The sequence below is a fragment of the Zea mays genome, chromosome 4 (genome assembly GCF_902167145.1).
Source record: "Zea mays cultivar B73 chromosome 4, Zm-B73-REFERENCE-NAM-5.0, whole genome shotgun sequence".
In the NCBI taxonomy this organism is placed as follows: Eukaryota; Viridiplantae; Streptophyta; class Magnoliopsida; order Poales; family Poaceae; genus Zea; species Zea mays.
In genome coordinates, this window is record NC_050099.1 from 90,691,836 (window position 1) to 90,705,353 (window position 13,518).

The window sequence follows — 13,518 nt, forward strand, 5'->3', positions numbered from 1 at the left end:
CCACTAGTATTCTTCCAATTTTCCATTTCTCACAGCTAAAGAAAACTAATCCATCATCTGTTCCAGTTGCCTAGCTACCCATGTCATTGACAGGTTTGCATGTACTAGAACAGGTGCTCCAGCGCAGACTCAACTCGGATGGACATTATCAAGTGTTGGTGAAATGGTCGGGCATGACCAGCTCCTTGGATACATGGGAGGACTTCTCAAATCTGAAGCAAGCTTTCCCATAGTCACTTGCTTGGGGCAAACATGTTTTCATGCGCCGGGGGGACTGTCAGCAATGAGGCACCAATACAAAAGTCTAAAGAACTGGATCCTACACATGAAGATGCAGATGGGCCAAGGAAGAAGAAAAGGGTGCGCAATCCAAGTGTGCGTGTGTCAGGCCCTGAGTGGGTCAAGGCCTAGCAAGGATCCATGTTGTGCGTGTGTATCTGGGTGGTTGGCTCTTGCACGAGTCCCGTGAATAAGTACCGTGAAGAGCAAGAAGAGAGGGTATCAAATCTTTAATCCATTACCTAATACTGAACCAATTCGTCCTCCTCAATGCTCTTGTTCATCCCATGTTGTTCATCCCATCTTCTACTCTCAGTTCTCCTGATTGTTGTTAACACAAGAACAATCATCAGGCATAAATAAAGGTAACACCAGAACAATCATCAGGCATAAATAAAGATTATTTGCAAAAGCCTAGCCAGCAGGTACACACTCCAATATAATGAGGTCTCGATAGAGCAAAGATCAGTAGCGGCAAGAGTGCGATGGCCATATGCTCCCCGCGAACGCTTCCACAGCTAAACACAGCAATTTTTTAGGAATAGGGCCAACCTTTGCATTTTTAAAAAGCTTCTTGCATTGCGCTGGTTAAATCATCAACAGACGATAGAAAAAGGTCTACTTTGTTACCGGTCATTGAAAAATGATTTGCAAGGGTGCGCTAGGACATCCATTTATATTTCTAAATAGATACTTCTCATGCGTTGCTCGGTTCTTTAAATTGATTTCCATGACTAGCTCTCAAGCTGACGATTGAAATTGCCATTTGTCACGACTCACGACTGAAAGCTGGGTAGCAGCAGTGAGGAAACGAACTGCCCATACAAATGGCTAAGAGAACGTATCTGGTGCACATGAAAGTTTAGTGCACATGGTGCACATATTAAATCATCACCACTCATTATAAATCTAATGTCTCTAGTTGTTTGATATATTTTGTTAAGGATATCCTCTTACATGGTGGATATAGTGGTGGAAAGTGTTATTTGTAAATTGCAATAATCAATCAAAGACATTATATCTAAAATAGATAGTGATAATTTAATATGTACACTATATGCACTAAGCTTTCATATGCACCAAATATGTTCTCAATGGCCAAATGAGGCCCGTCCCTGCAAATCTTTTCCGTGGTAGCATGGGACCAAAGGAACTAATTGCTACACTGATTGAGTGTTCCTATTCGCAAGTAAAGCGTCCACTGCCTTTTGCCGACTAGCGATAAGCATTAGGAATCGAGAACAAAATGACGAGGCGTTCAGATCAGGCCCGTTTATTTATTTGCGAAAGCATAGGTGCGTGCGCACAGCACACCCCAAATGCTTATACCTGTCCTTGAGCTACTTACTAGCGAGGGACAGAGGAAAGATGAGAAGTAAGTGCGCCATGGCCATATCATCCTCCACCTCGCGAACACAAGATCTGGTGCCATTGCTGTGTCTGTTGCTAATGGCAGCAGCAGCACCACAGCATAGTTGTGCGTCGCCGCCGTTGCCTGTGACACTCCCAGGGTGCCCCGACAAGTGCGGCAACATAAGCATCCCCTACCCTTTCGGCACCAAGGAGGGATGCTTCAAACCCGACTTCGAGGTCCTCTGCAACGACAGCTTCCATCCGCCTCGCGCCTTCATCCAGATGGCGGGAGCGAAGATCACCGTCGACGACACGTACTACAAGACCAACGAGGACGGCATGCCGGACAATGATATCGGAAGTTCTGAATGGCCGATCGAGCTCGTCGACGTGTCGGTCTCGGAGGGGAAAGCGCGGGTGCTCGGCGCCTTCAGCTACGACTGCAAGATGAACGACACGTACCACGCGGTGAGGCGGCAGGAGATCGACTTGGGCTACTGGATGCCGTTCTCCATGTCGGACGCCGATGATGTGCTCATGGGCATCGGGAGCAACGTCGTCGCCAAGCAGACATCCGGACCGCAGTGCCAGTCCTACCTCTTATACCAGCTCTCCACCAGGAAGACCGACGACCCCGTCAACGGGTCTTGCTCTGGGCAGGGCTGCTGCAGCGCCAACCTTCGCTCTGGTGGCATGGCCGCCACCGAGGTGACAATCCAGAAGAACACCAAAGACGACGGCGGCTTCTACGGCGACGGTGTCTCCTGCTCGTACGCCATGATCGTGGACAAGTCCTGGTACAACTTCTCGTCGCCGGATGTCGACAGCGACGCTTTCCTACGGAGGAACGCCGCGGGGGTCCCCGTCGTCGTAAACTTCTCCTTCGGCGTAGATGGCTGTCCCAACGCCAGCGAACCAACGCCAGATGACTTCGCCTGCGTAAGCAACTACAGCACCTGCATCGAGCGACCACCCGTCCTCGACAATGTGTCCATACCGTACTTCTGCAGTTGCTCGGCTGGATACGAAGGGAATCCATACATCCATGGAGGTTGCCAAGGTATATATTATCGAATAATTAGGGAGTTTCTATATTAAATTATGCATATACACTATGAAAAACAACATATAAATTAGCATGTATCTCTCTGACATACTAGACTGTTAGCACTTCCACTGCGCAGATCGTAGGTGTGGAAGGTTGGTGGGCGAGGGCGGTACTCCCGTGACCTCTGGTCGCCGCCGTGGTTACCAGGGAGGTGGACAGGGTTCAGGGAAGCACGAGCAAATAGATGATTGGTGATTGCCTGCTTAATTCCTTTAATCGCACCTTGGGTAATTATATAACCGGTACATAATGGGCCTTAGTGGCACAAATAGACCTGACTAATCAAATACGTAATACAAATAACTGAAATAACCCAACTAATCACTCCTATTGCGCCTCAGGTAGCTAGGTAACGTCGGTCATAACATCTCTCCCTACTCCAAAACAGCTCGTCAGCGAGTTGTACGTTGAGATAGGAGGTCTTGAACTGCGCCAAGGGCTCCCAAGTGGCGTTGGCTTCATAGTCGCCAGTCCAATGCACGAGGACATGTTATACACCTCGGCGCAGCGGAGCCCGCAAGACCTTGGCTGGCAGTGGCAGGAGACATAGATGCTCCATAGGTGGTAGGGGTGGTGGCCCGGCCGGGGAATCCTCATGGAACGGCTTGAGGAGGTCCACATGGAAGACATCGTGAATGTGGGCGTCGTCTGGCAGCTTTAGGCGACAGGCCACAACTCCCACACGCTCAATGATTTGGAAGGGTCGAGCATAGCACGGACCCAACTTGACATTAGATCGACGCACCAAGGATGCTACCTAGCGGTGTAGCAACCGGAGCTAGACCTAGGCGCCAACCTGGAACTCCAAATCTTGATGCTTGTTGTCGTAATGGCGCTTGGAATAGTTCTGAGCCGAGAGTAGACAATCACGCACCTCACCAAGGAAGGGGTCCCTGCTTGCGAAGCATGTCGTCCACTGTCTTTGTACGCGCTGAACCGTCGTTGTAAGCAGTCAGGGCCTACGGGTCCCTGCCATAGACCACCTGGAATGGCGTTGTGCGAAGAGCCATGTGATAGGATGTGTTGTAGCAGTATTCCGCCCAGGGCAGCCAATCCACCTAGGCGCATGGGCGGTCACCTGTGAACCAGTGTTGGTACATGGCGATTGTTCGGTTCGTCACCTCTAGTTGGCCGTTAGTCTGTGGATGAAAGGCGGTGCTCATGCGAAGCTTGATGCCAGCCATCTTGAACAAGTCACGCAAGACTACGCTGGTGAACACTGGATCCTTATCGCTGATGATGGAGGAAGGGAATTCGTGCAGGCGAACAACCTAAGTGAAGAAAGCGTGGGAGACTAAGGACGCCGAGTGCCCCAAAGTGACGAAGTGGGCGTACATGGAGAAACGATTCAAGACGGTCAAGATTACCAACTTGTCGTGAACTCGAGGTAGGCCCTCAACAAAATCCATGGAGATGTCTACCCAGACTTGGGAGGGTACCTCAAGCGGCTGTAGAAGGCCAACAAGTTGGAACAACTCAATCTTATTGTGCTGGAACGTAGGACATGCGCGGACAAAGTCCCGGACGAGGGCATGGTCACACTCGATGTAGAAATTGACACACAGGTGGTGGATTGTCTTCTAGATGCCCTCGTGTGCAGTGTGAGGAAGCTGCAGGACTTGTGGGAGGAACGCCAAGGATGGTGACACAAACACGCATGAGCCGTGCAGCAGCAAGCCCGGGTGCTTGCGCCACGGTGCGCTCTCGGTCGCTCTATGCCAGTTGCTCCCTGAGGCGGGCGCAAGCCAGGTCCGAGGTCACTTCCCTAGCTAGGTCATTGTAGAGCTAGATGGCGGGACCCGAGACGGACGTCAACGACGCAATGACGGCGATGGCAGCAGTCGCATCCGTAGTGGCCTCCATGCAGTCGGCGTCCTAGCGCGAGAGCGCATCAGCCATCGTGTTGATGCATCTGGGCCAGTATTTGACTATGAAGTCGTATCCGAACAACATCGATATGATGGAGATGATCCGACCATGAATCATTGTAGATTAGTATATCATCAATGAAAACTAGCATGAACCTGTAGAGAAAGGGGCACAGGGCGTCGTTCATGAGGCTTTGGAATGTCGCTGGTGCATTGGTGAGCCCGAACGCCATCAAACTCAAAGTGGCTGTGATGAGTGAGGAACGCCGTCTTCTTAATGTCATTCACATGCATGTGGACCTAATGATAGCCGGAGTGGAGGTCAAGCTTGGTGAAAAATCGAGTGTCGTGGGGCTCATCGAGGAGCTCGTCAACGATCGGGATGGGGAAGTTGTCTTTTGGCGTGGCATCATTAAGGGCACGATTTTCAATGCAGAAGCACCATGATGAGTCATGCTTCACTAATTTAATCGGTGAGTTTAAACTTCCTACATTCATCAACTCTGTCTGAAAAATTATATCTACACGTAAAAAAGTTGAGTTGCATCGTTGAGTGTTCCTCACTTATCCTCGGTTCATCTAGTGTGCTTCATCTGTTGGGCTTCATCTTCACCAAGTCTTTAATTGCATCAGTGAGTGCTATCTCACCATCATAGGTTCAACTGGTGCTCTAATCTTTCTCAGCCACTGAGTACTAGATGCACCACTGAGTATATTCTATATGTACTAGTTTAACTGTTGTATTGAATTTCTTGAGTTTGCTCCTCTCGACTTGGTTTCTTTATGTGATATTTGTTTCATTCATTGTACTCATAAACTGAGAATGTGCATCTAGACAAGCTTATTATTCTAAATTTTTTTATCAGCCAATAATCACCAAAACAATTTAGCAAAATATGGCATGAGAGGCCATCTTCGCTACACTTGGAAAAGTGCAGAAGGTTACCACATGTGAGGCAATGTAAATCATCCATGTTCATCATCATCTCCTTGAAGTTGTAGGCTTGTTAGGTTTATTTTCTCCTTTATTCTTGCCGAATTTCCTATGACCAAGTTTGTAGTGAACTGGACTTAGCGTCCTTACCATTAGAATCTTGCCTTCTCTTCAACCTCAAGTGACACTATCAGACTGGCATACTAGTCCTCTTGTGTCTTGAGAAGTTTTGATATTCGTCGCTGAGGGAGGCTACTTTGCTATTACGCAACTGGCGACAAGGATCTAGTATGACACATTCTAGGATCTCAATGGCTTGACAATCCACTATATCTCATCGGCTTTCCACAACAAAGCGATTGTCCACCATCCTATTGTCATGCAAATTTTCCATGACATGCAGTTGACTACTTACATACGATGCACCAAATGTGACATTTGATGGATACCATAGCACCTTTGCATCTATTATTTGTATGTACACATGACATAAACAGACAACAATAATGCTAATGATGCATCCCACAAAGAGAATATTTAGTTACTATGTGAAACTCCTCTGGTGCTTAGCAATGAGATCACCTTCATGCTTGACTTTATTAACCCAAAATGCATTCATAGCCTTAACTTGCAACCACTTGAAATAATAATCGATATTAGACCCACAAACTTTTGGTACTTACCCATCCACTTTTGGTAACCCATTGATACTTATTACATGGTACTCCCTCCAAATTAAGTCATGTTGATTTTTTTTCAAAACTTTAACCATTCGTCTTATTTAAAAAAATCATAAGTTATCATTTATTTTGATATGGTTAGTTTTATCAACAAATGTAGCTTAAGCATGATTTAAATGTTTATATGTTTGCATAAATTTTTTGAGTAAGATGAATGGTCAAAGGTTTGTAAGAAGTCAACGTGACTTATATTAAAATCCGGAGGGAGTATTTCCTATTTTTACAACCGCTGGATTTTTCTGAATGAATGGCTTATATTCTTTTTAACTGTTGTAAAAGTTGTGTTTGATTTGTAGACATTGATGAGTGCGCTCGGCCACACATGTATCCGTGCTACGGTGGCAAATGCAAGAACACGCCAGGAGACTACGAATGCAGCTGCCCAGCCGGAACAAAAGGAAATGCAAAACAAGCGCCATGCACCGACTTGTTTCCTCTGCCTGCAAAGATATCCGTAGGTGAGATACTACAAAGAAAAGAAAAAAAACAAACTATCAAGGGGAAATGCAAAATTAATTGAAAATATTATTGTTGATGCAAAATTAATTGAAAATATTTATCGTTGATTCTTTGGCGGCGGGAAAAGCACGCCGTAGGCGAGTACTCCTAAAAAACAATAACCAAACCTGTTTCTGGCTGAAGAAATATGTTCAGCACTCTTAAAAAACGATAACAGCCAAATAAACTTGTTTCTAGCTTATAAACATTGGGTGAGTACTCTTATAAAACAATGACAACAAAACTTCTTTCTATCTGTATAAACATTTGTTGTTGGAAAGTGTACTTTTTTCAAAAAGGAAAAAATGTTCAAAATTACATCATGTACTGTGTTTTTGGAACCATATAAGAAATTCGTTTAAATTTTAACCATAGGGGCATGGGGGGGGGGGGGGGGGGGGAGGGGGGGAGGCGATTAATAAAAGTTGTCTCCCACGTTTATTTATTGTTTCGCTCCATTTGAGATAACAAACTGATCTATTCACCATGTTTTTAAATAAGGACCAATAGAAGCTGTGTTTGGCAAACCACACTTTTTGTTCGCTGTGTTTGGCAAAAGAGGTAGAAGCTGTTTCTTGCCTCTTATTTACATGGCTTTAGCCAAGCCACAACAAAAGCCACGCTGGTTTCGAGCCATACAAAGAGGCCCTATATCTCATAGATTTTTGCTTATAACCATGGGGATAAGCCTTTATCTCCTATGGTTCTAAGGGGGTGTTTGGTTTCTAGGGATTAATGTTTAGTCCCTACATTTTATTCCATTTTAGTTCTAAAATTGCTAAATATAGAAACTAAAACTTTATTTTAGTTTCTATATTTAGCAATTTATAGACAAAAAAGGAATAAAATGAAGAGACTAAACATTAGTCCCTACAAACCAAACACCCCCTAAACAGCAAGCCTCATCAATCTGAAAGGGTTTTGGTTTGAACCATCCAAGATAACATAAATTTAAACGTTTCTAAAAAATCCATGAAAGATGAGATGATATGGGAGTTCTTCAACAGTGATACTGCATCTATCACTCTGTTTATTTTACTATCTAGATCTAACCATTGATTTGAGCACTACACCCCACCCCGCCCCTCCCTTGACTTAGGGTGCGTTTGGTTGGGGAGCCAACTAGAACGGAACTATTCTGTTCTAATTTCTAAGAATAGAGCCGCTCCATTCTCTGTTTGGTAGGTAGAATAGAATCATTCTCTGTTTTGTTTGGTTGGAGAGCACATCAGAGCGGAGTCGTTCTGTTCCGTGTTTGGTTGGAGAATACAGAACGACATGATCCGAATGCAAAACTGCACACAACTCATGCAAACGTCTCATTCAAACCAAACAAAACTGCAAACCGCTCGTGCAAACCTATAATGCATGGACCAAAGTTCATCACCACGAAATTTTCATAATGCATGAGTTCATATCACCATGATACATAACTATAGTTCAACCATACGAATAAAAGATACATGTCCAAATAAAAGATACATATTTCATCACCAGTGTAACCATATTTCATCCAATCACCATGATACATGAGTTCATAACGCCATGACAAAACATAGTTCATATAACCATAATTCTAATCATGACGCACAAACTAGAAGTTCTCACTAACGAAACTCGAAAACCATGATAGCTTCCAATCGAATGGTAGATTCACGAAAGCATGAGCATCATTAGGATGTCTAACCAAGTGCTGATAGTACTAAGACTTGTGGTTAAGCTGAAAACCTGGGAGACTGTCCACTGCTTCAAACAAACCATCTGGTAAAGCACTGCTTGCTTTCTCGATTGCCTTTGTAGCCTTTCGCTGCCATGATCAAATGCTTCAACCAAGCAATCAGTCTTTCTTCTACTATCATCAATAGTCTTGTCTCTCTTAGCTGGCCTAGCTAAAGAAGATATATCATCATTGACAACACTTTTATCAATCCCATGGTTCATCCCCTCACTTTCTGCATTGCCATCAGCCCCATTGTTCACCCCATCAATCCCAAGTGGTTCATTAGAGCTCTTTGCATACTGACCAGTAGCAAAACTATTGCCAAATATTGTAGCTAGAAAACCATAGTATGGAAGAGGCTTGTTCAAATATTCATCATCAGCCTTGTTTTTTTGGATCCTAACAGTGAGTGCAACACTTATTAAAAATAAAAGGATATAAGTTCTTTCTATGTTTAAGACAATACTATAATAAAAGCATATAAAGAACATATAAACTATTTAGACTATGTACACACTAAAATATCAAATACAAAGGGATAGTAAACCTCATACCGCCATATGTTCTTTGTAGTGCTCATGATCTAGAGAAACAATGAATTCATTTTCATCCCAAAGTGCAGCACTCAAATTCTTAAGATACTTGATCCTAGTGTACTTCTTCTTCCATGTCTTCAAGTGATTAGCAACTTGATCACATGTCCTCATGAGCTTAAAATGGTCATTGAGAGCCTTAGCACAAGCATTGAGATAAACTTTCTTGAACCCAGTGGAGGTCTTAGTGCCTTCAGCAACAATGTTGCTAAGAATGGTGAGCACAAATGTGGATTGAGTTGGTGTCCATTGACATAGTCCACCACCAACTTTTGCACTGCTTACCTCCTTGTCCATGACCTACACATCCATACAAATAAAAGATACATGTCCATACAAAATAAAAGATACATTCCAACTTTTAGCAACTTACATGTCCATACGAATAAAATGTTCATGTCCATACAAATAAAAGATACATGTCCATACAAATAAATGCTACATGTCCATACAAATGATAGAGACATTGGAAAATACATAGCAACAAATGGTGTTTGTATGATAGTCTTCCCACATAGCATTGGCAAGTTCCTGCCTGAAGTTAACCTTAATACCATGCTCTATTGCTTGTCCATGCGAAGATATTTGATGATTAATGGTAGGCAATTCCTCATTCTCAGGAATGATAAAGTCATCACCTCCATCTTGTATAACCCAGTTGTGAATAATACAACAAGCAACCACAATTTCTACTTGTGTAGAGAAGGGGAAGAACATTGTAGCATCATCAAGAATTTTAAATCTTCTTTTCAATGAACCAAATGCCCGCTCTACTGAAACTCTTAGAGATGAATGCCTATGATTGAATAATTCTTTCTCATTTTGCACAGGATTAGTTCCCCACTTGTTCAAGTGGTATCATACACCACGAAAAGGGGCATAAATCCAGGTTTGGCTCCATATCCAGCATCGACTAGGTAGAACTTGCCTAACATACAAGGGATATGTATGTGAGCTACACTAGGTATTATATTTCATGACTAAAGTAATGAGCTACACAAGTTGTATTTACCTTCAGGCACACGAAGACCATTTTCTCTTTCTAAAGCATCACGTAAGACTAGTGCATCATGAGCTATCCCCTCCCAACCGGCCAAGACAAATGTGAATCGAAGATTAAAATCTACTGCTGCCATGACATTTTGAGTAGCATAACTCTTTCTACCACGAAAGGAAGCCTCCATGTGTTTAGGAACAGATGCTCGCACATGTGTGCCATCTATTGCACCAATACAATCCTATTATTCAATTAGAATGCAAAAAAATATAAGCAATTATAATCTGAATTCCACCCTTAAAATGAAGGGAAGATACAATAGCCTCACACCTTAAAGTAAGGATCCCATCTTGGGTTTCCTGCAATTTTAGCTGGAGTTGATGTAGATGGTGGCCTAATAAACTCCTTTTGTAGCTCTCCAATAGCGTGGAGTACTTTGTTGAAATAGCGACTAACAGTTTCACCAGACCTATCAAAATTGGTGCCAACTAACCTATTCCTAACATTGTGACCCACAATGTTTAAAAACATTGCAACCTGCTGCTCAACACACAAATGTATGGTGTCTTTTAAAAGGCCACGATCCCTAAATAGTTTACAAAATTGGAAGAAGGATGCTCTATTGAGTCTAAGCATACTAACACATGTTACATCATTTTTCCATATCTTATTATTAAGATATTCAAATCTCATTCTATCTCTCCCCTCAATTGGAGCATATGTAATTGTTTCTACAGATTCACGATGCTTTCTTTTTCTAGATTGAATAACCATGGCCATCATGGAAAGCAACATATGCGCTGCAGCTGTGTAAACTAAAATTTGTTACTTCTTATCCATCTATATTATACACAACAAGGTTAAAGTTAATAGTTGCTAACAAATCACATAATCACACAAGGCACATAGTCAATAGTTGCAACAATATTATACCTTCTATCGGCCTATGTTGCATGTGCTTCTCTTCTCAAAGTGTTGCTGCAATAATAGGACAGAGCCTCGGCTGGCCCTATAGGCAATAATAGACCGGAGCAAGCAAGCAATCAGTCAGAGCTCAGTCCAATGTGCAGAGTAAGCAACTCGGTAATAATAGACATGCACCATGATAATAATCGGTTGCACCCACCGGTAGAGCAAGCAAGTTGCTACCTAATCCTAATAATCAGCTGGAGCCACCGTACCTAATGACACCCTGCAGCAAAGGCAAGCATGCACGCAGCAGCAACCAGCAGGACGTGTACCATCACTGAGACCTGCTACGCGTTGCCGAGTATCATTGAGCCAGCAGCCAGCAGCCAGCAGGATAGACGCCGCTGGACTGGGAGACGCGGTTGGCCAGATCCAGCGACGAACGGGCACAAAGACGTACACAGGACCTAGCTACTGGGTCTTTTCTGCCATTTCCCCCTCCTATTCAAATCCATCTTCAGATCCATCACTGTGAAGCTCCCTGCACCCAGCAGATCTGGTGAAGGGTTGCTGACGACGTGGACGAAGGGGGTGGTGGTAGAAGTAGAAACAGCAGAGGAGGAAAGGCCGGTGGGGAAAGAGAAGAGGGGGCTGGAAGGAGAAGAAGTGGTGGCAGATTCACCTAATTTGACAGATGACGGCGGACGGGCGGAGCTCCTCACGGCGGCGGCTCAAAGTGCACTGCTCGCGTGAGAGAGAACGAAGGAGTAGAGAGAACCAGAGCACTCAGGTCCGGTCGATTTGGCCGAGCAGACTCATTCTGGATATCAGTTGTATAATGCAATAGAGCCACTCCCAGAGCCGCTCCGCTCTTTCTTACTGCGTAACCAAACACTAGACAATAGGAATGGAGCCACTCCATTCTCTACCGCTCCCAAACCAAACACACCCTTAGTATCTCATTGTGTTCAATCCATCCATTCGACTGGCAATGGACAATTATGAAAACTTCGCACTTGCATCAGTTCACTTAACCATTTCTAATGTTTTATGAACTATCAATAAATTAGGATAATAAGTTTATTTGTACTTTGTATAGGTGGCATAGGTGGACTTTTCTTAATAGCACTAATGGTATTCGTAGTTCTTATTCGTAACGAGAAAAGGAAGATGGCAGAATTTTTCAAAAAGAATGGAGGCCCTACATTAGAGAAAGCAAAAATAATAAAGATTTACAGAAAGGAGGAGCTGACCCCAATCTTGACACGAAGTAATTTTATTGGACGTGGTGCTTTTGGTGAAGTTTACAAGGGCCTGCTTGACAATCAGTTAGTTGCAGTAAAGAAGCCAATTGATGGCAATGTAGCACAGAATGATCAATTTGCCAATGAAGTCATTATTCAATCACAAGTGATCCACAAAAACATTGTTAAGCTAATAGGTTGTTGCCTAGAAGTTGATAAACCAATGCTTGTGTATGAGTATCTCTCCAAAGGGAGCCTGGATGATATTCTTCACGGAAGCAGTGGCGTTCTATTAACTTTGGAGCAACGTTTAAATATTGCTGCAGAATCAGCGGAAGGTCTAGCTTATATGCATTCGAAAACAGGAAAAATAATATTGCATGGTGATGTTAAACCGGCCAATATACTTTTGAACGATTGCTTCACACCAAAGATCTCTGACTTTGGCATATCAAGGCTAATTGTTATAGATAAAGAACAAACAGATCATATCATTGGTGACAGGACTTATATGGATCCAGTATATCTACGAGATGGCATACTAACTGATAAAAGTGATGTCTACAGTTTTGGGGTTGTGCTCTTGGAGCTCATAAGCAGGAAGAAGGCCACGTATTCTGACAACAATAGCTTGGTAAGGAGTTTTCTCGATGCTCACAAAAATCAAAAGGAGGCAACAGAGCTATTTGATAAAGAAATTGCAAAACCAGATGTTTTAAAGATTCTTGCAAGTGTTTATGAGATTGCAGTGAGTTGTCTAAATCTTGATGCGGACGAAAGACCAAACATGGCACAGGTAGAAGCAAGTCTTCTGAAGTTGAAGGCAGATCTTGGTATGATAAATTGATAAATCTCATCTACCAGTGGTTAGATTTATATATATGTTACAGTTTGAGGTTGCATTATAATATTATATTGTATTTCTCAAATAAGTAACTATTAGTGTGATCTGCCACTATTGGACTTATATATATTAGAGATTGAGGCTGAGTTAGTGTAATAAGGTAAATGGTACTACTTATTAGTGTGATTGTGTCTACATCTACTGTTAAAACAAAATTTCTTAAGCAAGGGAGATCTCATCCTGGTAGAAAATAAATGTGTTGTAAGTGATAACTTGTAACTCGTCAGTACAGTTGCGAAAACAGTGTGCAATAGTATTCATCATCGTCTACTCTTGTGCACTATTTTAGGAGAGTTATTAAAATTGTCACAAACTGAACGAAGTCTTGTAGGGTCCTCTTGACCTATGGGCAAACAGATCAGGTAAGTCAA

General features: G+C 43.1%; 1 protein-coding gene across 2 annotated transcripts; it reads left to right on the forward strand.

The window, feature by feature from the left end:
• Positions 1-1,608: 1,608 nt before the first annotated feature.
• LOC100193004 (uncharacterized) lies at positions 1,609-13,292 on the forward strand. 2 transcript variants are annotated; one of them, NM_001349675.1, is made up of 3 exons: positions 1,609-2,692; positions 6,579-6,740; positions 12,099-13,292. In NM_001349675.1, exons 1-3 carry the CDS (start codon positions 1,648-1,650, stop codon positions 13,088-13,090), a joined length of 2,199 nt encoding a protein of 732 aa, NP_001336604.1. In that variant the 5' UTR covers positions 1,609-1,647; the 3' UTR covers positions 13,091-13,292. The 2 variants fall into 2 exon arrangements, with proteins under 2 accessions (NP_001336604.1, NP_001131645.1); NM_001138173.1 differs by having other exon boundaries at positions 1,649-2,692; positions 12,811-12,967.
• The last annotated feature ends 226 nt before the right edge of the window (positions 13,293-13,518 follow it).

Bases quoted from the DNA above. Each gene is read 5' to 3' on its own strand.
- LOC100193004 (NM_001349675.1), top strand. From the start codon at position 1,648: ATGAGAAGTAAGTGCGCCATGGCCATATCATCCTCCACCTCGCGAACA. The intron at 2,693-6,578 runs GTATATATTATC...TTTGATTTGTAG, and splicing joins CATCCATGGAGGTTGCCAAG to ACATTGATGAGTGCGCTCGG. The intron at 6,741-12,098 runs GTGAGATACTAC...TACTTTGTATAG, and splicing joins GCCTGCAAAGATATCCGTAG to GTGGCATAGGTGGACTTTTC.